The sequence below is a fragment of the Budorcas taxicolor genome, chromosome 1 (assembly GCF_023091745.1).
Source record: "Budorcas taxicolor isolate Tak-1 chromosome 1, Takin1.1, whole genome shotgun sequence".
NCBI classification, from domain to species: domain Eukaryota; kingdom Metazoa; phylum Chordata; class Mammalia; order Artiodactyla; family Bovidae; genus Budorcas; species Budorcas taxicolor.
The window spans coordinates 164,339,893-164,363,538 of NC_068910.1; the positions used below are offsets into that span (position 1 = coordinate 164,339,893).

The window sequence follows — 23,646 nt, forward strand, 5'->3', positions numbered from 1 at the left end:
GAAGATAGGATCAAACAGTTACAGAATGAGTATTGAGCTGCTACTTTTGCTCAGGGAATTGAATTTCTATACCTACTTAGTGATAGGCCTTGTTCCTTTTCAAAGTGAGAAATTAGAACTGAGACCTCTGCAGAAACCTTAGATCCCTAAAAGTATGCTCTGTCTCTGAAGGAATACACAAGGAGACACACAGGTGCAGGATGAAAGGAGACTACTTTCTGCAGGGGATCAGGCCTAAGTCAATAAATATATTATCTGAAAAATGGAAATCTTGGGCTTTCATCTAGTTTTGGTTTAGAGTTTGATTATACATTTCTTGGAATCTGCAAGTTCCAAGTAAGAAATATTGGAATCAGCAACACTAATGTTGACCTGTGTCTACTGATGCCCTGATATATCTGACAAAAGTAAACCTCAGCCCCTCGTAGAAAGACTTTCCCACAGTTTAGCCAATAATAAAGAAAAAAAAGAGAGTGAAGTCGCTCAGTCGTGCCCGACTCTTTGCGACCCCATGGATAGTAGCCTGCACCAAGCTCCTCTGTCCATGGGATTTTCAAGGCAAGAGTACTGGAGTGGGTTGCCATTTCCTTCTCCAGGGAATCTTCCAAACCCGGATCTCTCACGTTGTAGACAGTCGCTTTACCGTCTGAGCCACCAGGAAAGTCATAGATGCCCCCAAATCAACCTCCACTTCAGCTGAACTTCTCCCCTTTCCAACAAAGAAAACAATCGATCATGGAATGAATTTCAGCAAATAGAACAAACAAGAACTCTGATTTTCCAGTTTCCAAAGGGCATCGTGCCTAGAGCTAAGTGACACACACACCGTGTGCTGTTTTATCCAGAGGAATTCTGGATACACTCAGACGTAATTATAGTAAATAACTTACATTGTAATAGTGTATGTCAACTTCAACACAATAATACAATTAATTCATTGAAGGCAAAAGGAGAAGGGTGGTGGCAGAGGATAAGATGGTTAGATAACATCCCTGACTCAATGGACATGAATTTGAGCAGATGCCAGGAGATGGTGAAGGACAGGGAAGACTGGCATGCTGTAGTCCATGGGGTCACAAAGAGCCAAACACTACTTAGTGACTGAACAACAACAGCAATTAATGTTACATATAAAGTCTAACATATATATTGTAGTATAGATACCTGAAGCAAGTCTTTTAAATTACTATCGTGTGATAAAGTTATATTATATGTTGTACACATCTATATAAAACATTTCATTATTAAAATTGAAATGTTAAAAAACTACTAATAATTTTGATCCCTTATACTACTATTGTAAAAAGAGAAGTGGTAAATGATTGCATCATAGAGCACAGTGCTTTATGCTTAGTTGTAGAACCTACTTTCCTTTCATCCCAAATGACTACACATGAACTTTTGATTTTCCTCCTGCCCTAGTAGAAACAATTCCTTGAGCAGGAACTATTTAGAAATCTGCTGTGATCCTGTAGAAAATTCACTGGTGAGCAGTAGGGGCAGATTTTAGTAGTGGCATTCCTTCGGAGTTTGAGACAGTACATTTTGCACTTCCGCCTCCAGAAATTGAGTTCTTCATAAAGGTATGGAATTGTAGTTAGTTGTAGAGCAGCAGCAGTGAGGTGGAGGCACGTGCAAGGAAGAGTATGAGCTAGTCAGGACCTCTTGGTTTTAAAAGTGGAACTATCAGTTGTTAACTAGATGAGATTGGGCAAACAAACAAGTTCACTCTCGTTGTTCTCTGTTAACCTAAGCTTTAAGAAAAATTTCCATATCTTCAAATGTCTGATCCAGATATGAGCTCCACCAGAACGGCTTCTGTGGATTGGCGATCAGTGTCTGGGAGAGCCGGTGAAGATGTCATGAGTAGGGACTTGGACTTACCTTTGAAGGAAGTGCTTTATTGTTCTCTAGCTTCAATTTGTAATGGTTTATCATTTATATGACTTATCCATTTGAATGGAGTTATAATAATTTTAATTGTGTGATTAGCACCTTGAAACAGACTGCGTTTGGGCATTAATTAGATACATTAAGGAACTGTTAATACTGATGGCCACTCTAATGGTATTTTAAGCCCATCTAGAGCTCTCACTCGGAGAAGGCAATGGCACCCCACTCCAGTACTCTTGCCTGGAAAATCACATGGACGGAGGAGCCTGGTTGGCTGCAGTCCATGGGGTCGCTGAGTCGGACACAGCTGAGCGACTTCACTTTCATTTTTCCCTGTCATGCATTGGAGAAGGAAATGGCAACCCACTCCAGTGTTCTTGCCTGGAGAATCCCAGGGATGGGGGAGCCTGGTGGGCTGCTGTCTATGGGGTCACACAGAGTCAGACACGACTGAAGCGACTTAGCAGCCTCAGCAGCAGCAGAGCTCTCATTGGGCTTCCCAAGTTGCTTAGTGGTGGAGTCTACCTGCAATACAGGAGATGCAGGAACACAGGTTCAATTCCTGGGTCTGGAAGATCCTCTGGAGGAGGCCGTGGCAACCCACTCCAATATTCTTGCTGGGAAAATCCTACAGTCTGTGGGATTGCAAAGCATAGGACACAACTTACTAACTGAGTACAGCACAGCAGCACAGCCTTCTCACTGGCACATCTCTAATGTTTTCTATCAGACTCATGTACTTTATAAATCTCATTTATATTCTTCCCTAGGATGAAAGCATATCAAAGTAAGAGTTCACACAGTAGTAGGGGAAGCCTAGGCCTCAAATCAGCAAGATCTATATACAGAATCTAGGTCTGCTAGTTTTTTAGCTGTATGTATAAACTTCACAAATTACTTAGCTTACTCTTGGCTCAGTTTCCCCTTGTATATTTTCTTCATAGTGATTGTTTTGTTAACTTGGATTTTCTCTGTGACCAAGATCAGATCAGATTTGTTTCCATCTGGTATTTTGCTTTCATCTTTGAATTTATATTACATATAGTCAAAGACACTAGTCAAAAGCATAGGATATGAGAACGACTCTATTTTTCAGAGTAATTTATGTGCAAAGACACTGAGGGAAGAAAATAAGAAAAGAAAAGATAAAACTTAATTTTTCTTTTAAATGAACTTCAATCCTCCTTAGGTTTAATGGCAACTTTCAGATCATTACCATAATTGTAGTTTATGCATTTTTCCAAACTTACTCTGTATAAATGTTGTGTAACAATTTATGTCTCCACAACTAGAACCTGAACTTGACGTGGGCAAAATCCATGCTAAAAACATAGTGGGTGCTCAATGAATGAATTGCTACTTTGTGTGGATAAGATAAAATAAACTTAATTTTGTTGAATATTTTGTTTCCTAGTTGTTACAAGAAATAGCCCTCAGGAGGAAGCCCATAACTGAACAATATCAAGGACTTGAAAGATTCTTTGTTTTTGATAAAAATGAAAAACTCAACTTACTTCCTTCTCATAGTTTAGAATGCAGCTCCTCCAATACTAGGATTACAATTGCAGGTAAATTCAGACATAAAATCAGATGGCCTGTGGACCAAGCTAACAACTTTCTGACACGTTTTAAAAACAGTCAACATCTTAGGCAGTACTGAGTAATTCCATTTACCAAAAGAAATTGTTTTCTTCTTTTCTAGCTGGAATTATTGACCCTATGAGAGTTACTAAATATTAATATTTATATTTAAGGCAACTGTCAGAAAACATGGCTATAATGAGACTGAGATTATTTTTAAATATTAAAAGTGTGACCCTTAATCAACTAATAGTACATCTTCAAATCTCTTGATTAACTGTTAAGTGTTACGATTCTTAGATGCGATCTTAAAAGCAAATCTTAAAATCTTAGGATTGTGGAAATTCACAGACATAACCATCATTTCCTTTAAAACTCAGGTCTTGGTATCACCTGCAGTCTTAGATTTCTTATGTATTCAAATATATTTTTCACATGCATACTATTATATTTTATGTTATATTGAATGTATATTTTAAAAAATATTTATTTCTGTTCACACTTGTACGTGTGTATTTGTGCAACCTCCTTGCAGTTTATAGTTCATTCCTTTTATTGTATAATTATGAGATTTTTATCTTTCATAATATATACCTCACTGTCATAAATGTTTTCTCTTTAGCTAAATATTATCCAGTAAGACAATACATATAATGAATCAACAACATGAATGTCTCCTCTTTTTCAACTTTATGTAATTTTATCATTTTAGGAGACAGAGAATGGATCCCAGACCATAGTGTAAGTGCATATGCTGATAACACAGTTGCCTTAGGTGTTCTGAAGTTTGCCCAGAAACCATCAGCAAGGAGAACACAGCAAAAGACTGGTAAGATTGACTGTAAGGCTGCCATGCCATATTGTAGCTCAGTGTGTTTATTAGTTTATCTTTTAGTACTTTACTAGGCACCTGAAAACTCATTTTATCAGTTATTTAATTTAAACTTATTCATTTAAACTGTCCTGGACTTTTCTTCCAAAGCCAAAAACCAAGAATAGTCATCACTCCTCTCAAAAACATAAATTTTATAGTCTTAGCTATTTTCTGCCACAGTGTACTAGAGAATGATATTTTTAAAATGTAGCTCAGGATAAGGCATATCTATTTTGAACAATCCTTATAAAATATACACTGTTTTATTACACTTTCAAGAAGCAGTATATTTATATTAGATTTTGTTTCCTCCTCTACTTGATTCATATTATGAGCACACAAAGCCATGAGATTGCTGTTTGCTGCTGTGATTAAGACGCTGCTGGTTTAAATCTGATGCTTAATGTGTTGGCCCTGAAATCTTGATTTCAGTTTATTAATTCTATTTTCTAGCCAAAATAATTTTGAGATTTTCTATACAATAACTTTTGACATATTCAATGCTCATTGCAGTATTTTTCTAGTAAGTGCATGCAGAGAATTTTGACATCATTAAAATCAGTAGTGTTACTGGTTATTATTGTTATCTGAAACCTGATAAAGTAGGTTTGCTTTGTACTCAATTTCATATGAAGTTGCAGTTGACGAGTAATGAATTAAGACGATTCAGCACACATGGTGAGTATGACGACACTGTGCTGGGTCCTAGGGAAAAGAGTTGCCTGAGTCATGTTACTTGATCTTGGGAGCTCATGATTCAGGAGAAACATTTGACAGAGGGGACTGTTAGACTTCATCTGAAGGCCAACTTCAAGCCAGAAATTTAATTACATATGATTTGTCCATATATGTAAGATTTATATTTCTCTCTTGCCTTAAATCCTATGATTAAAACAACTTGGCCAGCTTAGATTCTTTCCATATGCATTTATGTTGAGAAACTTTCAGATTTTAATAGTTTTTTTTTTTTTTAGTGGAAAATCCATTCATGTATGATAAATTTTTTTTGGCTCTATTATTACATATCTCATATCAAAGGCTGGGGCAGCTTTGAAAATTCTGGCTGCTTCCTCTTGAGGCAGTCAAAGGAACTTTTTAAAGTCACCATAGATTGATAAAAACAAATTCTCATGTATGCCATGAGAATTTGTTACTAGGGCAAATCTTTATAAGTAAGTAGCCAAATGCCTTGAAGTATCCATTTGCCGTGATCTGTCGAAATCAATAATTTGCTATAAGAAACATTCGAAGGAGCACCTACTTGAGGCATAGTGATATAAAATAAGCCACCTTCCCAGAAGCCTGAGAGCTTAGAGTCCAGTCAGAGGCTCTCAAGTGTCGGTGTCGCCTGGGAAACTGTTGTGCCATTCCTAGATCTCACCGTTAGAAATTTTGGGTCGTTAAGCTGAGATAAGGTTCAGGGATTTGCATTTATTTTATCGATGATTCCACTTCATGTCAACATATATAGTCCAAAAGTCATACTTTGAGAAAACTGCTGTATAGATATGTTGACTATGTTGACTGACATAGTCAGTCACTATGTCGCGTCTGACTCTTTGCCACCCCATGATCTGTAGCACGCCAGGCTCCCCTGTCCTTCACTATCTCCCAGAGTTTGCTCAAACTCATGTCCAACTATCTCATCCTCTGTTTCCCTCTTCTCCCCTTGCCTTCAATCCTTCCCAGCATCAGAATCTTTTCCAGTGAGTCTGCTCTTTGCATTGGGTAGCCAAAGCAGTGGAGCTTCAGCTTCAGCATCAGTCCTTCCAATGAATATTCAGAACTGATTTCCTTTTAGGATTGACTGGTTGGATCTCCTTGCAGTCCAAGGGACTCTCTAGTCTTCTCCAGCACCAGAATTCAAAAGCATCAATTCTTTGACACTCAGCCTTCTTTTTGGTCCAACTCTCACATCTATACACGACGACTGGAAAAACCATAGTCTTGTAAATACAATTATACCATATGTAATAAAAGGTCTATAAAAAACATGAATAACATGCTTCTGGAAACTGATAGGTAGCTTATAATAGTGCATATGATCAGTTATAATAGAGGTAGATGCATGTGCAGTTTTTTAGGAATGGAAGTGATAAAATAATTGCTTTGCCATTGAAACTTATCTGTATGCAAGATTTTAGATGGTAGGTGAGATTTCAGCCAAATCTTAAAGAATTGTTAAGACTTCCCAGTTAGAGGCAGAAGGAGATAACTACAGAGATAGTGACCTGAAATAAAAATGAAAATTTCATGACTATGCCACAAGTTACAGAAATCTTATATTCTGAGTTGGTGCCAGTATATAAATGAATTACTCTTTCTGTAAGACAGGCTCCCCGTCCTTCACTATCTCCCAGAGTTTGCTCAAACTCATGTCCAACCATCTCATCCTCTGTTGCCCTCTTCTCCTCTTGCCTTCAATCCTTCCCAGCATCAGAGTCTTTTCCAATGAGTCTGCTCTTTGCATTGAGTGGCCAAAGCATTGGAGCTTCAGCTTCAGCATCAGTCCTTCCAACGAATATTCAGAACTGATTTCCTTTAGGATTGACTGGTTGGATCTCCTTGCAGTCCAAGGGACTCTCTAGTCCTAAATTTGTGAATGTAAAAACATGATAGCTATGAAATACATGTGTGTTTTGCAGCAAGTCCATTGATTCTGCCCACCCACTGCCAAAACCTACTGTTCCCCCACCCCAGCTTCCTCTCTCTGTAATCTGAGGAAATTATAGATTAACCCTGATCACAGTTATACTATAAATATAACAAAAGAAATTGTTCTTGGCATTAGTTCAAGAATAATATGCTATGATTACTAATAAGACCAGCAAAATATTGGGATGATAATGTAAAATAGTGGTTTGGGTTATATTAATGGGTATAAGAATCTCAATAAAGATATAAAAAATATTAATCACTCACTGAATAGACTTTAATACAATAGTAATTATTACTGTTCTAAATAAAACATTAGAATTAGATGAAATATAAGCAGAGTAACCTGCTTTTTGCAGAGTGTTTCAATAATAAATAACATTCTGACCAAAGGATTCAATATATTTTCCCCTGGATAAAGGTCACAAAACATATTTGTCTTTTAATATTCTTGCTCCGCTGTGTAAGTTACTGAGAATTCATACATTAGAAAATGTATTTTCTAAGTGCTCCTGAAACATTTATGGAAATATTATTTACATTGCCAGTGATGGCGTAAGTTATTTCCAAAAGGTTACTTCCAAAAGATTATGTTTATAATCTACAAAATGGGTTTATAAAAAAGAAAAAAAATACAGGATGATCCCTTTAGTCCTGGCATTTTTCATTTGTGCCTGTCTTAACCGTGTCTCTAATCTTAACCCTAACAATAACATTAATAATCTTATACAGGAAACATTAAAGGGAATGACATATTCGTCTAAATGAACAAAATAAATAAAACCAAGGACCAAACTGAAGCCTCTGTCTTTCTATGGCTTATGTGCATTAAATTACGCTTTGAGTATACTTCCAGTAAGAAAAATAGTCTCTTTCTTTGCTGTATGGTAAGCATGTCTGACTCACACCTGTGAACATTTTTTTTTCTCAGTTGGGATCAATTAACCTCTAATACCGTGGCAGCCAGATGTTGTTATAAGAGTTCAGCAAATGTTCGTAATCTCCTGAATTTTCTGAAGGGCATATATATTATGTTAAAATTTTTCATCTGATGTTTCTCTGTGTTGACAGAAGTCCAATTCTTCTTAATAACATCTTTAATTTGTTTTATTTTAACAAGTTCTAAATTCTTTTAAATTGTGATTGAGATGTAGCACAGTAAGATAGAAGGTGTGGTTTTCTCCATAGATCTAGAAGTTTCTATTTTTATAGCTGAATTACTGTATTACTGTTTATAGCTGAATTATATACTCTCTGACCAGTACATCTACCATTACTGTTTCTACTGCTGGTTCACTTATAAAAATGGCAGATTTGTTATTCTTGATGGCTTTAAATAAAATATTGATTCCTTACAGGTAAAATAATTCCAAATTCTAGTTATTAAAATAAATCTTAGGGATATTTACTTTAAAAAAAAAAAACATAGGCACATTTTTATTAGTTTTTTTTTTTTTTAGAATTATCTCTGAGTGCAAATAGATACAAAAAGGTTAGACTCTTAATTTATTTACAGTTTCATTCCAACAAAAATTGTTTTCAAACTTGATTTCTGAGCCGTGTATTAAAATTGGTACCCTTTGGGACTTACCTTAGTCAGTTTTAATTGCTTAAATAATTACATACTGCATTAAGATTCTTCTTAGGGTACTAGCTACCTTCAGAGTATATCTTAGAAAAAAAAGACAAACTCAGTAATCATTGACTGTTTATTATAGAACAATTGCCTGTAGCCACTTTTCTGAATTTTACATTTTTCTTTGAGTCAATAGAGTGGGCATAACGTTGTATGACATATATTCAGTCAAATAATAATTCTAATGATAATGGCCATAGGACTTCTTTAAAGAATCCAACATTTTATACAAAGGCAATTTGTATTAAGGTAATACAAGATTATCTTATAAATTATTTATACTTAATATACATGTATTTATCTAAATCAAAACAATGATTCACTATATTAAAAATATACCTGTGTTATGAATATCTAAATTTGTGCCTTGAATATTCCCTTGGCCTTTATTTAAGAATCTTGTGAGCAATACCAAATGATATATATAGTTATGTTTTGTTAGTATGAATTTTGAAGGGATTTTTTTTCTTACTATGAAAGAACCACACATATTGAAGAAACCAACTAAGTCAACCTTTGAAATAGATCAAGACAAAATGGTGACTGCCCAGGTGGTACAAAGTACTAACCTGTCTCAGATCTCTGCTTCTCAAATTTTTCCACTGAAGTGCCCTATAAAGCAGCTGAGAGTGAACTCATATTTAGGAAAATTAGAAATGTACTCTCAATTTTCTTTAAATCCTTTGTTTTTCCAAAAGATTTTGCATACTGGTCTATTCTGTTTCCATATCTGCTTTAATAGATGAATGTATACACCATCAAATAAATGGGATCATTAGGAAGTGGTACCATGTTTATCCTATGGGTTTCTTTCTCTTACAAGGCACAGTGCAATATTGTCCTAGAATTTAAGAAACAAATCCCATGGACAGAGGAGCCTGGTAGGCGGCAGTCCATGGGGTCACTAAGAGTCGGACATGACTGAGCAACTTCACTTTCACTTTTCACTTTCATGCATTGGAGAAGGAAATGGCAACCCTCTCCAGTGTTCTTGCCTGGAGAATCCCAGGGACGGCGGAGCCTGGTAGGCTGCCATCTATGGGGTCGCACTTAGTTGGACACGACTGAAGCGACTTAGCAGCAGCAGCAGCAGCAGCACAATGGTTGGCCATGGAATACATGATAAGATTGTATGTTGAATTGTTCTGGAATTGACTGGGCTTACAGATTTTTGTTTTCCTTAATATTGAAATTAGCTTGCCTTTCTCTGATTGTAGACAAAATTCGGGAAGAATAACCCAAAGTGTTCTTTATAACACAAAGAAGGTAATTTAGGATTCACAAATGGAAGCAAAGCAAAATACATGATAATCTAAAGTTCATTTTCTCATAAATTCTGTTGCATGAATTTAACTGAGTTCAGGAGGTTAGTATTCTGTATCTTTTAAAGCATTCGTTCAGAATTTTAAAAATGGTTGGTTAATTTCTTTTTTATTTTAGGCCAGATATCACAGAGACCTTCAACAGCAAATTTACCACTTTCCAACTCTGTGAAAAGAAGTTCCAGCTGCCTTTCTTCTTCTCATCCCCGGTCAAGAAGTGCAGTTGCTCAATCACTCTCTAAAGCTGCTTCTGAAATTTCAGAAATTGAATATGTTGATGATACTGACCATGATGAGCCTTTCTTAGATGATGCTGATGATCAGCAGACCTTAGACAGTTTGGAAAAAGAATTAAATGAGCTGAGAAATCTTGCAGGTAATGCTATTTTTTTTTTCACTATAAACAATATTAACTCTGCCTTCTGCCTGATTCTCCATGTCATGCTCCAAGCAAACAAGCTTTTCCCTTTTTCTTTTTAAACCATCAACCTTTGTGTTTGTTTTCTTGACTATCCTCTGATGTCACCCTGAAAATGTTGTAGAACTTGTGTGTGCCCAGCCATATCAGAGATTATCCTCTTAGCTCATATAATTCACAGTTAAGTGGTCTTAAGGTCCTTCATGTGGACAGAAAAAAAAAATTTTTTTCTCCTTCCTACAAGCTCACTGAGTGACTAATCTCTTATAAGAGCCACTGCCCAATATTGTTGGAGACAAGAGCTATTCCATCTGATCTTTTGAAGCAGTATTTCTCAAGTTTCAATGTATACATAAATCCCCCAGGGGTGTTGTTATAATGCAGGTGTATGTCTGGGGTGGGATGCAAGATTTTGCATTTTTATTAAACTTCTCAATTTTGAGCCTTTTATTTTCATTCATTTCTAGAAGTTTTGATTGTGGCATTCTTGTCTGTTTTATCTTTAGAGTCCATTGGCAAGTTAGATTAATTTAGCGATTTTTTTTCCTCTGCGCTTAGTAGGTATTTCTCCACTGTCTTCTGTCCCTGGATAATGTGCTAGTTAGTAATTCTCCATTTAACTTTTGTTTGGTTGAATTTAATTGTCAATTTTTTTCCTACTGGTAGAGCTTGTGGTAGCCCTATTACCTGAATCCTGTCATGTTGGAGAATGCCTGCTACCTTTGCATTTGAATGGCAAATTGACTGTGGGTATTCTCCTTGTGTCTGGGCTTCCCAGGTGGCTCAGTGGTAAAGAATCTACCTACCAATCAAGAAACATGGGTTTGATCCTTGGCTGAGGAAGAGCCTTTGGAGAAGGAAATGGCAACCCATTCCAGTTTCTTGCCTGGGAAATCCCAAGGACAGAGGAGCCTGACAGGCTACAGTCCATGGGGTCACAAAAGAGTTGGACATGATTTAGCGATTAAACAACAACAAAATCTCCTTGGGTCATTTTTCTCTTAAACCTTGTATGCGCTGATTCATCCTTTCCTGGATCTGAATTCTGCTGTGAAGTAGTTTGAGGTTTCTCATTTTTACTTCACTCTCTTTTGCATGTGACATGCTTCTTTCTTGATTGGATGTTTGGAGAACTTTTTTTCTTAATATTTGAAATTCAGTTATTGGACCAGGATTGTATTTCAGTATCAGTAATTCAGCATTTCTTAAAGCACAGAAGTTCCTCTTTGTTTTCAGAGAAATTTTCTTTTGTCATATATTTGAATTGCTATTCTGTTCCATTTGGCTTTTTGCTGCTAAGAAACCTGTTTTATGTTGGATCTCTTTACATTGTTTACTTATGTTTCTTCAACTGTTTTAAGCTGTTTTTATTTTGCTTTTTATTTACTGTGATTATCTCAAATTTGTCTCTTATACAGCATTTCAATTTACAGCTGGTTATAGTCCATTCTTTATGGATTGACCCAATAAATTAGCTCTTTACAGGCATTCTTTTTTTTGGTAATTTTTACTTTGATGTAATTTAAACTTAGAGAATTGCGAGAATGCAAGAATAATACAAGGAACTTCCATATACACTTCACCCATTTCATGATCTGTTTGTCTTACCTCATTTGCACATGTGTACACACACACACACACACACACAAATACGACTCTTTTTCTGAACCATTTGAGAGAATGTTACAAGAATCATGACCCTTTTCCAAAAATATATTTTAGTGTATTTCCTACAATCAACAGCTTTTTCTTGTGTAACCATAGTACAGTGATCAAAATCAAGAAATTAAACATTAATACATTGTAATTCTCTAACCTTCAGTACATATCTAATTTTTTAAAATTGTCTCAGTGATGTTCATTATAGCATGTTTTTTTCTGGTGCAAGGTCCAATCCAGGAACAAGTTTGCTTTTCCTTTTTGATGTCTGACATGTTGCTGTTTGATCTTTTAAATTAGTTTTATTCTTTTTAAAAATGTCATTCTTATTACTTATTCTGTAACCAAAGGACTTATGAGGGAATTTTCTTAGGGTCTTGATCTGTTATCTACCAGATTGCTCTATCACTTAATAATTTTTGTGTGCAGCGAATTCTTGGATTCCAGTTTGTTTGCTGTCCTTTCCTTGCGTCTTGTTCACATGTGTTGTGAGTGGCTTTGCTCGCATCTTCGTCTTTTCTGATATAGTGAGACTGCATTCTCCCTAAAGTCTCCTCTCTCCTCGCTACTTGAGCTAGATGTGTCAGTCTTCTCTATGGAGCTTCTGTTTGTGAGTTGGCTCTTTTCTGTATCCCGCTGGCTCAAAGGCACAGGGAGAATACGTGAAAGACTGAGGAGTTCAGCTTGCTTTATTGGAGGATCTGGGCTCTCTTGTCTTTTTCTGGATTTTATTGAACGCCAGTCTTCATTGGACCTGATTTCAAGTGGGTTTTGTCTCTGTTAGGACACCTGTGGGTATGTGATTTTCTTTCCTCCACTAAGATATTATGGCGGATGTTCAGGGCTTAAAAATATTTTCAACCTTTTCTCCTTGCTTTCCCCTTCCCCACTGTTTTTCCCAATTTCTTATGGTACTGGTAAGACTTGTGAGCACTTTAGATGAACTCTCCTTTTCCTGTCACTAGTTTGTGTGCACACTGAGTGGGAGGGAGAAAGGACGTAGACAGCGTAGGCCCCCAGCTGAACCTTAATGAATCTACTGTTTATTCCTTTCATTGTCCCTTGTCAAGGTTTATTATGTGAATTTGTATCTCTTCCTTTGGTTCCACTTATGATTTTATTTTATTTTTTATTTTTCTCCCTTTCCTATTCATTTCATTAGGGATTGGGGAAGAAGAAATTGTGATTCATCTTTACTTATCATTCACTTCCCTAACTCAGCTTTACTAAAAATCAAACATAAATATGCTTAGAGGTAATTCTCATGTTAAAAGTCATTTCTAGGGACTTCCCTGGAGGTTCCGTAGTTCAGACTTTGCCTTCCAGTGCAGAGGGTAGAGAGTCAATCCTGGTTGGGGAGCTAAGATCCCACATGCCTAGTGGCCAAAAAACAAAACAAAACCAGAAACGATATTGTAACGAATTTAATGCTGCTGCAACTGCTGCTAAGTCACTTCAGTCGTGTCTGACTCTGTGTGACCCCATGGACGGCAGCCCACCAGGTTCCCCCGTCCCTGGGATTCTCCAGGCAACAAAACTGGAGTGGGTTGCCATTTCCTTCTCCAGTGCATGAAAGTGAAAAGTGAAAGTGAATTTGCTCAGTCGTGTCCGACTCTTTGCAACCCCATGGACTGCAGCCCACCAGGCTGCTCCTTCCATGGGATTTTCCAGGCAACAGTACTAGAGTGGGGTGCCATTGCCTTCTCTGAATGAATTTAATAAAGGCTTTATAAAAAGGGTCACATAAAAATACCTTTAAAAAATTTATTCTAAAATGAAGCATATCAGATCTGAACTAGATCAAAAGGATAGTAATACAATTTTTAATCAGAAGATGAAGGTTGTCTTTTTGGTAAATTGATCAATTTCATTATTTACAAAGAAATACTTTACAAACAGTAGTTTTGGGTTATTTGTCTCTAACCTCAGCTTTTTTATTTCGTTTATCAGGTTTGTTCTTATGTGCTTCACCTTTCCCCTGTCACTCATTTCTCATACACCCAAACCAATATTTTCACCAGAATACATAATTTTTCATACATTAAAAGCAAGTACACACTACATAGCCTGTGAACTACCAGAGCTTTTTGATGGGTCAAGAGCAGAATGTAATCACTTACACATAGTCCACCGAGGAATGGCTCTCTTTCTATTTGGGAAGATTGGCCTTGGATGAATGCACAGCTTTGCAGACATTCACCTGGAGCTGAGGAAAGAAGAGGACTGCACATCAGCTAAATTTTACCAACAGTCAGGGAGGTGACAGCTGCGGTGGTGCAATCAGGCTTTATTCTAGAAAATTCATTGATTCTGCACAAACTTTTATATTCTGTTCAGCATCAATGAGTAGAAAAATTCCACCCACATGTCACTACTCATGGTGAGTTCTGAAACAACTTTCAATGAAGTCTGGTCTCATACAGATACAGCTACACAACTGTACTCATACAAATGTAAATGGGTGTACATTCCCATGAAAGCTGCCTTTTTTGTAAGCAACAAACCTTATGATTTATTTTATGTCAGCTCTAGGATACCTCCACTTCCTCCAAGTTCTAGGAAAAGAGCCCTGCCAAAGAGTCTGGAGAAGAGAAGATAGGAAATAATTACATTTAGTAGTGTTTCTCCTTTGACTCCAATTGCCGAAGCTGACAATAGAGTCATTTCAGAAAGAGATGGGGCCAGTGGGAGCTGAAGATGTGTGTGTGTGTGTGTGTGTGTATGTGTGTGTGTGTGTGTGTGTGTGTGCGCAGGCTGAATCAGGAAACAAGGAGCAGCAAAGCAGGGTGGGTGAGAGCCAGGCTCTAGGGCCAGGGGTTTGGTTTTGAAACGTGGAGCTATGAATTCCCAGGTTTGTGACAACAGACAAATTATTATACTTTCTTAAAACTCAGCAGTGGCCACAGGACTGGAAAAGTTCAGTTTTCATTCCAATTCCAAAGAAAGGCAATGCAAAAGAATGCTCAAACTACTGCACAATTGCACTCATCTCACATGCTAGTAAAGTAATGCTCAAAATTCTCCAAGCCAGACTTCAGCAATACATGAACCATGAACTCCCTGATGTTCAAGCTGGTGTTAGAAAAGGCAGAAGAACCAGAGATCAAATTGCCAACATCCACTGGATCATGGAAAAAACAAGAGAGTTCCAGAAAAATATCTATTTCTGCTTTATTGACTATGCCAAAGCCTTTGACTGTGCGGATCACAATAAACTGTGGAAAATTCTGAAAGAGATGGGAATACAAGACCACCTGACGTGCCTCTTGAGAAATCTGTATGCAGGTCAGGAAGCAAGTGTTAGAACTGGACATGGAACAACAGACTGGTTCCAAATAGGAGAAGGAGTACATCAAGGCTGTCTATTGTCACCCTGCTTATTTAACTTATATGCAGAGTACATCATGAGAAATGCTGGACTGGAAGAAACACAAGCTGGAATGAAGATTTCTGGGAGAAATATCAATAACCTCAGATATGCAGATGACACCAGCCTTATGGCAGAAAGTGAAGAGGAGCTAAAAAGCCTCTTGATGAAAGTGAAAGAGGAGAGTGACAAAGTTGGCTTAAAGCTCAACATTCAGAAAATGAAGATCATGGCATCTGGTCCCATCACTTCATGGGAAATAGATGGGGTATCAGTAGAAACAGTGTCAGACTTTATTTTTTTGGGCTCCAAAATCATTGCAGATGGTGACTGCAGCCATGAAATTAAAAGACGCTTACTCCTTGGAAGGAAAATTATGACTAACCTGGATAGTATATTCAAAAGCAGAGACATTACTTTGCTGACTGTCCGCCTAGCTGAGGCTATGGTTTTTCCAGTGGTCATGTATGGATGTGAGAGTTGGACTGTGAAGAAGGCTGAGCACTGAAGAATTGATGCTTTTGAACTGCGGTGTTGGAGAAGACTCTTGAGAGTCCCTTGGACTGCAAGGAGATCCAACAAGTCCATTCTGAAGGAGATCAACCCTGGGATTTCTTTGGAAGGAATGATGCTAAAGCTGAAGCTCCAGTACTTTGGCCACCTCATGAGAAGAGTTGACTCATTGGAAAAAACTCTGATGCTGGGAGGGATTGGGGGCAGGAGGAGAAGGGGACAACCCAGGATGAGATGGCTGGATGGCATCATGGACTCGATGGACGTGAGTCTGAGTGAACTCTGGGAGTTGGTGATGGACAGGGAGGCCTGGCGTGCTGCGATTCATGGGGTCACAAAGAGTCGGACACAACTGAGCGAATGAACTGAACTGAACTGAATCTCTCTCTGTATCAGTTTCCATGTATGAAAGATGAGTATGAGAATAGGCCTTATCATAAATTGTTCAGTGATTGGAGTATATATTAAATACTATATTTATAAAAATTTTGCACTTACACACACACATGCACTTTAACATTGAAGTGCTTAGCACATAGTCTGTCCTGAAAACACTGTTAAATTATATAAGAACCAATGGGTAGTGCTTTGGATATACAGTAAGCTAAGGTGCTCTTGGCAAGTCCAACTTTTAGTCAAAAACATATAAAATCTGTTTCTATTCTAGAACCATGTTTTTTTCTGGGCCACTTTGAGAATTATAGTTATCTCTAGTTCATACTATAATTATTCCTCCACAAGTACCTTTGTAAATAACACTAAATTCTACTTATGCTTTAGTATTTCAGTTATGTTCGACCCTTTGTGACCCTTTGGACTGTGTGTGCCAGGCTCCTCTGTCCATGGTATTCTCCAGGCAAGAATACTGGAGTGGTTGCCATTTCCTCTTCCAGGGGACCTTCCAGACCCAGGTATCAAACCCGTGTCTCCTGTGTCTTCTGCATTGCAAGTGGATTCTTTACCACTGAGCCATTAGCAAGGCATTTTTTTTTTTTTTTATCAGTTTTTGGATATTGCTATAGCCTGAATGGAGAAGGCAATGGCAACCCACTCCAGTATTCTTGCCTGGAGAATCCCAGGGATGGAGGAGCCTGGTGGGCTGCCGTCTGTGGGGTCGCACAGTGTCGGACACCACTGAAGCGACTTAGCAGCAGCAACAGCAGCAGAAGCATAGCCTGAATAACTTGGAAATATCAGAAGATTTGCATTATGAGAAAATATCAGTAATCAAATACAGTAAAGCATTCACTTCTTCAGTGCTTATAAATTATTGTTTGGGGCTTTCTCTGGTGGTTCAGTGGCTAAGACTATGTTCCCAGTGCAGGGGGCACAGCTTCAGTCCTTGCTCAGGGAACTGAAATCCCACATGCCACACGATGTGGCCAAAAAGAAAAGGCTCATTTGTTTTAAACTCATTCTGACTTGTTTGAGTATTTGTGGTCCTTAAATTCCTTTGGCAGTCCTATGCTTGTACAAGTCTGCAGGTACTCAGCTGAGTAATTAAAGACAGAGAACTTTTCTTAAATAAGAAAGAATAAAAATCTACCTGATACTAGTACAAACTACAGTATGAAGTAAAATAGTGAGGCAGTGGTTTCCCGAGTAATTAGAAGGTTGACCATCAAGTAAGATATTAAACTGTAAAATGGCTAGTCAGAATTATAGTCAGCTAATTAACTAGATAACCCTTGTAAAGACAGTCAGGTGAAACTGAATTAGAATGGCAGTTTTTTTGCTTTAGAGTATCTTGGAATTTTAGGGAAAAAAAATTGAGTGACACGTAAAAGTGAAAGTCAGCATATTAAAAACATTCTGATGTAGGAATATGAAGGCATTCAATGAGTCGTAATAATCACTGTTTGTTCTTATATGAACTGTTGCTCCATTTAATCTTCATAGCTATCCTGTTGGTAGATGGGTGAGGAAGTGGTACTTTTGGTCTCCCCTGTGTGGCTACAGTAACTGAGAATCTGGATGGTGCCGTGACTGCCTCCCCTGGGTGCCCAGAGGCACCCACGCACAAACCCAGGCAGGTCTGCCCCACGTTCCTTTGTCTGACCACCAGACCTGTGTGCCACTTAAATAATTTGAGATCCTTCCTTCAGATCACTATTGTGATCGCTTGAGAGGCAGAAGGTGTTGGCCAGAGTGAAGGCAAAGGAAAGAAGGGTTGAAGGATAAATGAGGCAAGACAGTGGAGGAGGGGAAACAGGCTGGTGGGTTGGGCGTGGGCTCGCAGGTTACAGGGGGAGGGTCCTGATGGTCTTGTCTCCTGAATATTGGGATGTCTTATGTATGCATATCTAGTCCTTTAGAAGTGGTGCTTGTTTTTGTTGTTGGTGGTGAATTATTTACTGGGAAATTGCCTGTATGCTTTGTTTCTGTTCCTTGAAAGGGGTTAACCTGTCATTTGGTCCTTCCTTTCCTCTTTACTCCGTTTCTTTATTCATGTGTGTTTATTTCCCTGTAGAACAAAGTTTTATGTATGTGTTTTAAGCAACCCGAGTTTTAGAAATACACTGTGGAACTTTGTATATAGTCAATTTTCTCTCTTTGCCATTCTTTATTATTGCATTTAAGAGATTCTTCAGTGATCAGAGAACATACACATATCCCATTTATTCCAGGGATAGGAAAGATTGAACTTCAATCCACTCTTAACAATCAGCTGATTTGACAGTTATAAAGTAAAATCTCCAATGGAAATATCAATACAATCTTCCCTGGTCCCAAAATCAGAACACTTTTGTTTTTGTATGGTTGACCTTTTAGGTTTTAACACTAACCTGCAGTAGGGTTTTTGTTAAAGTTTTATTTTTTTCTGCCTTGAAAGTCAAGTGATGTCACCTCTGCTCCTGTTAACCGAAATTAAATAACTGCTCCTATTAATTCTGAAATAAAATTTTGAGACTGAATAATTATACAAAAATAGTCCCATTCTGTTTGTATAATTTGAATTAGCTTTGTATTCATTCAGTTAGGACTTGAAACACTAACAGAGACTTGAAAGACTAACCTCTCCTGGTGGGATTCCTTAGATCTAAGCATCACCATTGGGTTAGCCCTGTGGTTCTACCAGTTACAAATCCTGAGCTGACTACTTTCCCACGGGTAACATTCTCTTTCATGGGGTATGTAAAGGGACCTTGTATACCTGTTTTGATTCACCTTGTGGGGGGGGGGGCACCTCCTTGTGGAGAAGATAATAGCCTAATGCTAAATAATTAGATTCTGGAACATAGTGATTTATGAATGTGGTGAGCTGAAAGAGCTTAGGTTGAGTTCCAGTTCTGCTACTTGTAGTTGTGTGAACATTTATCGGTCCCTAGTGGGCCGTCAATTTCCTAATTTCCAATAAGTGGGATGGGACAAAAATTTTCCCTAAGGAATCTTTTGTTTTTCTCAGAAGTAATCTTATAGAGAATTTCCAAACATAAACAAGACCAGTGAAAGCTGTCTTGCTTTCTTTGGGGTGGTGGGAGCAGAAGCCTCAACCCTCAGCCTGCTGGATTTCTCCACGTATTGTCATTGTGAATGCTCTGGATTTCTAAGGACACTTACAGTTATGAATGTATTGATGTCTACCTTCAGTTCAGTCGCTCAGTCATGTCCGACTCTTTGTGACCCCATGGACTGCAGCATGCCAGGCCTCCTTGTCCATCACCAACTCCCAGAGTTTACTCAAACTCATGTCCATTGGGTTGGTGACGCCATCCAACCATCTCATCCTATGTGGTATCCTTCTCCTCCTGCCTTCAATCTTTCCCAGCATCAGGGTCTTTTCAAATGAGTTAGCTCTTCACATCAGGTCGCCAAAGTATTGAAGTTTCAGCTTCATCATCAGTCCTTCCAGTGAATATTCAGGGCTGATTTCCTTTAGAGTTGACTGGTTGGATCTCCTTGGAGTCCAAGGGACTCTCAAGAGTCTTCTCTAACACCACAGTTCAAAAGCAACAATTCTTCGGTGCTCAGCTTTCTTTATAGTCCAACTCTTACATCCATACATGACTACTGAAAAACCATAGCTTTGACTAGATGGACCATTGTTAGCAAAGTAATGTCTTTGCTTTTTAATATGCTGTCTAGGTTGGTCATAACTTTTCTTCCAAGGAGTAAGCATCTTTTTATTTCATGGCTGCAGTCACATGATTTTGGAGCCCAAGAAAATAAAGTCTGTCGCTGTTCCTACTGTTTCCCTATCTATTTGCCATGAGGTGATGGGACCAGATGCCATGATCTTAGTTATCTTGCAGGAGGGATAGAATATTTTTTTAAATTTAAATTTTATTTTTTTACTTTGAAATACTGTATTAGTTTTGCCATACAAGGAGGGATATTCTAAGTTCCTTTTTGTAGGGGAATCTCTGCTTGCTCGCAAACTTCAAGTTAATACTAACCACCCCCAATTATCTTCAGTCAGGGGTTTAACACATGCAGGCTGGTGTTTGGTCCTTCCGATCCTGTCACTTTCATTAAAGTGAAGGGAGGAATGCATGCTAAGTCACTTCAATCGTGTCTGACTCTTTGAGACCCTGTGGACTGTAGCTGGCTAGGCTCTTCTGTCCGAAGCTTTCTCCAGACAAGAGTACTGGAGTGGGTTGTCATGCCCTCCTCTAGGAGATCTTCCCCACCCTGGGACTGAACTCCCCTCTCTTACATCTCCTGCATTGGCAGGCGGGTTCTTTCCCACTCCCACCACCTGAGTAACCCCAGGAATAACAGCCAGTACTTTTAACAGTTTTAAAAGTCATCATAGCATAACCTCTTGTAGAAGCTAGATGGCTCTGACAACATTATGTCTAATGTAATAATCATATTTACTTCTATACTTGATATTTTGGTAGTTCATGTAAGGAAGGTATTGCTTACACATTTGCTTATTGAACTTGCACTATTTGTCCTTACTCAAGCTGAATTGGGAGAAGGCAATGGCAACCCACTCCAGTACTCTTGCCTGAAAAAAACCCATGGTTGGAGGAGCCTGGTAGGCTGCGGTCCATGGGGTTGCTAAGAGTTGGACACGACTGAGCATCTTCACTTTCACTTTTCACTTTCATGCATTGGAGAAGGAAATGGCAACCCACTCCAGTTTTCTTGCCTGGAGAATCCTAGGGACGGAGGAGCCTGGTGGGCTGCCGACTATGGGGTCATATAAATTTGGACACTACTGAAGCGACTTAGCAGCAGCAGCAGAAGGCTAAATCACAGGCCAACTTCAGAAAAAAGAAGATTTAAGGCTGTTCCCCTTTCACATACACATGGTTATTATCTACCCAAATAAAGCAAGGCAGTCTAAAAGAAAGAGTAGCTTTTCCAAAACTAACCTTTGCCTCAGACTGTGCGGGGGCAAACCTTTTATTTCTTAGAAGACAAAAAGATATAATAAAGTGTTTAACATTCAGGCAAGTTGAGAAGTTGCACAATATCGTAAGTTTAAAAAAGATTGCTTGTATTTCCTTGGAACTTTGTAAATTTTCAGAGCATTTGTCACTTTAGTGTATGTTAAAAATCAATGTGGCTAGGCAAAATAAGTCAGACTGCTGCTTAGTTGCTAAGTCGTGTCCAACTCCTTTGAGACCACATGTACTGTAGCCCACCAGGCTCCTCTGTCCACGGAATTTTCCAGGCAAGAATACTAGAGTGTGTTGTCATTTCCTACTCCAGGGATTGAACCCCAGTCTCTTGCGTCTCCTGCACTGCAGGCAGATTCTTTATCACTGAGCCACCTGGGAAGCCCCTATCCTTGTACTGCTTGAAGTTTACTGAGTAAACTTTCAGCACCATAGGCTCTGTATTTGTTTCTTGAATTTATGTGTTGATAATGCATGAAATAAAATATTTCAGATCCTTCAGAAAAACTTTACAGCCTAACCTCAGAAGAGTTACCAGCCTTCAACGACCATTTGCTGAATATAAGTCAGACTACCCTAGATTTCCTTAAGACCTCATGTGCGAGGGGTCTCTGTGGATTTCAGGAACAGAGGTAAGTTAAATATGCTGCTTATATGTACAAAGAGTGCATTGTAAAATTTTTGACAACCCCCAACTAGTTATCTTTACTACACGGATATTGTCCTCATGTGTGGCTTATATGGCTATTCTTTATAAAATGTTTAAGTGCTTTGCTAACCAAATATCAGGATTTAGTGAAAGGCTTATGAAGTTGTTGCTTTAATGTGAAGAGATAATTCTCTGCTGCACAATGTGTGTCAGGAAAATGAAAAGACATTTGGAATTTAATAATCCTTCAGTATTTCTTCTTATATTGAAAAACACTTGCCTTACTTGTCTTCATTAACTTACTGAATTTCAATACTTTGCATTCATAGACTCTTACTCAATGTGAATAAAGTTTTTAGAATAGAATATTGAGAAGTCTCCTTTTTGAAATCAAGTCTAGATTGTTAATGATGTCATTTTAATCTGTATGACTTCATTCTTCCCTTACACAGGATAAGAGCATTTAGAAATGGTGATCAGTTTATAAGGAACATTGATAAAACTAATAAATCTTCAGAAAAGTAGTCTATCATGTCAAGGTGTTATGGTCTCCTAGAATTCCCTGCAAAAGGAAGAGTGATTCTTCTAAACAGACTGAGAAAAAAGTAAAATAAAATCCCCTTGAATTGTAAATTCCTTTGATTTGTTGAAGTCTAATATTGTAGTAAAAAGGAATCAAGAGTTCATATTCTGTCTTTCTGAAGGAGAAAATCATTTATCTGTGGTCCAAGGATTTTTCCATTTCTAATACCACTTACATTTTTTTTTAAAGGGATCAGTATAAAGTTGCTGTTTTTTTTTTCCCTAAAAATAAACCAAAGTTACTAAACCAACTTCATAAAAAAGACATTTAGGACTAAATATAAAGGGATTATATTAATAGAATAAAGCATAATTCTTTAAAATTAAAAATTTCATGAAAAAGTTATTACCTTGTCCTTCTTTTCTCTATTTAGACCAGTGAAAGGTTTTTTTTTTGTTGTTGTTTTGTTTTGTTTTTAATCACATTTAAGATCTGAACTGGACCACTGACAAGACTTTACGAAATGCTGGTTTAGCCTGTTTGGGGCATAAAATCCAAAGAAGAGTTCTATCCATCACAGGGTGAAATATTTTATATTATTTAGTAGTGTACATGGGCTGAAATTTTTAATAACTTGGACGAAAATATCTGAACTATGAGGACTCCTCTCTGTGCCCCCATACTACTTCTTACCCCAAGCCCCACACAGCAACACACTAGGGTTTCCATGAGTTCCTTTTCACCATAAGATGCAACAAAGTAAAAGAACTACATAGTTGCTGTCATTAATTTTGGCTTTGGCATATCTAGACTGGCTATCCACATGGTCCTAATTTACTGTATACAAAGGAAGTGATTAATCTGGCAGCTTATTCACTGGGATTCTGTTAAACAACCAAGGTAAAGATGAATGTTCTTAACAAGAACCTGGAGGCTCTGCAAGTTTCTGAAGTACCTTCTGAGATATCATCAATGAAAGATGCAACCAGAGACCATGAAATCTTCTCTCCTTGGTTCCACTGTGGCTTTATCTCTTGAGAGAGGGAGAATGATGAGAATCACAGAGGCTTGGTTTATTGGGCACATTGGGAATTATGGTCTCAGTCTGAAACAGCCCCCTTCATGTCTGCCTGCCTCCAATTACTTCAGTGTGTGTAATATTGATCAGAAGATGAATGAAGAGTTGAAACCTGGTTCTATATATT

The 23,646-nt window shown here is 37.9% G+C and overlaps 1 protein-coding gene across 1 annotated transcript in view; it reads left to right on the top strand.

Annotated features, from left to right (window-relative positions):
- Positions 1–23,646, top strand: part of ZBBX (zinc finger B-box domain containing) — a 112,008-nt gene that overhangs the window by 88,207 nt on the left and 155 nt on the right. Inside the window, exons 15-18 of the mRNA XM_052647281.1 lie at positions 3,308–3,461; positions 4,187–4,303; positions 10,080–10,337; positions 21,763–21,901. Coding sequence (XP_052503241.1) covers positions 3,308–3,461; positions 4,187–4,303; positions 10,080–10,337; positions 21,763–21,901 — 668 coding nt within the window. The remainder of the gene's footprint in view (positions 1–3,307; positions 3,462–4,186; positions 4,304–10,079; positions 10,338–21,762; positions 21,902–23,646) is intronic.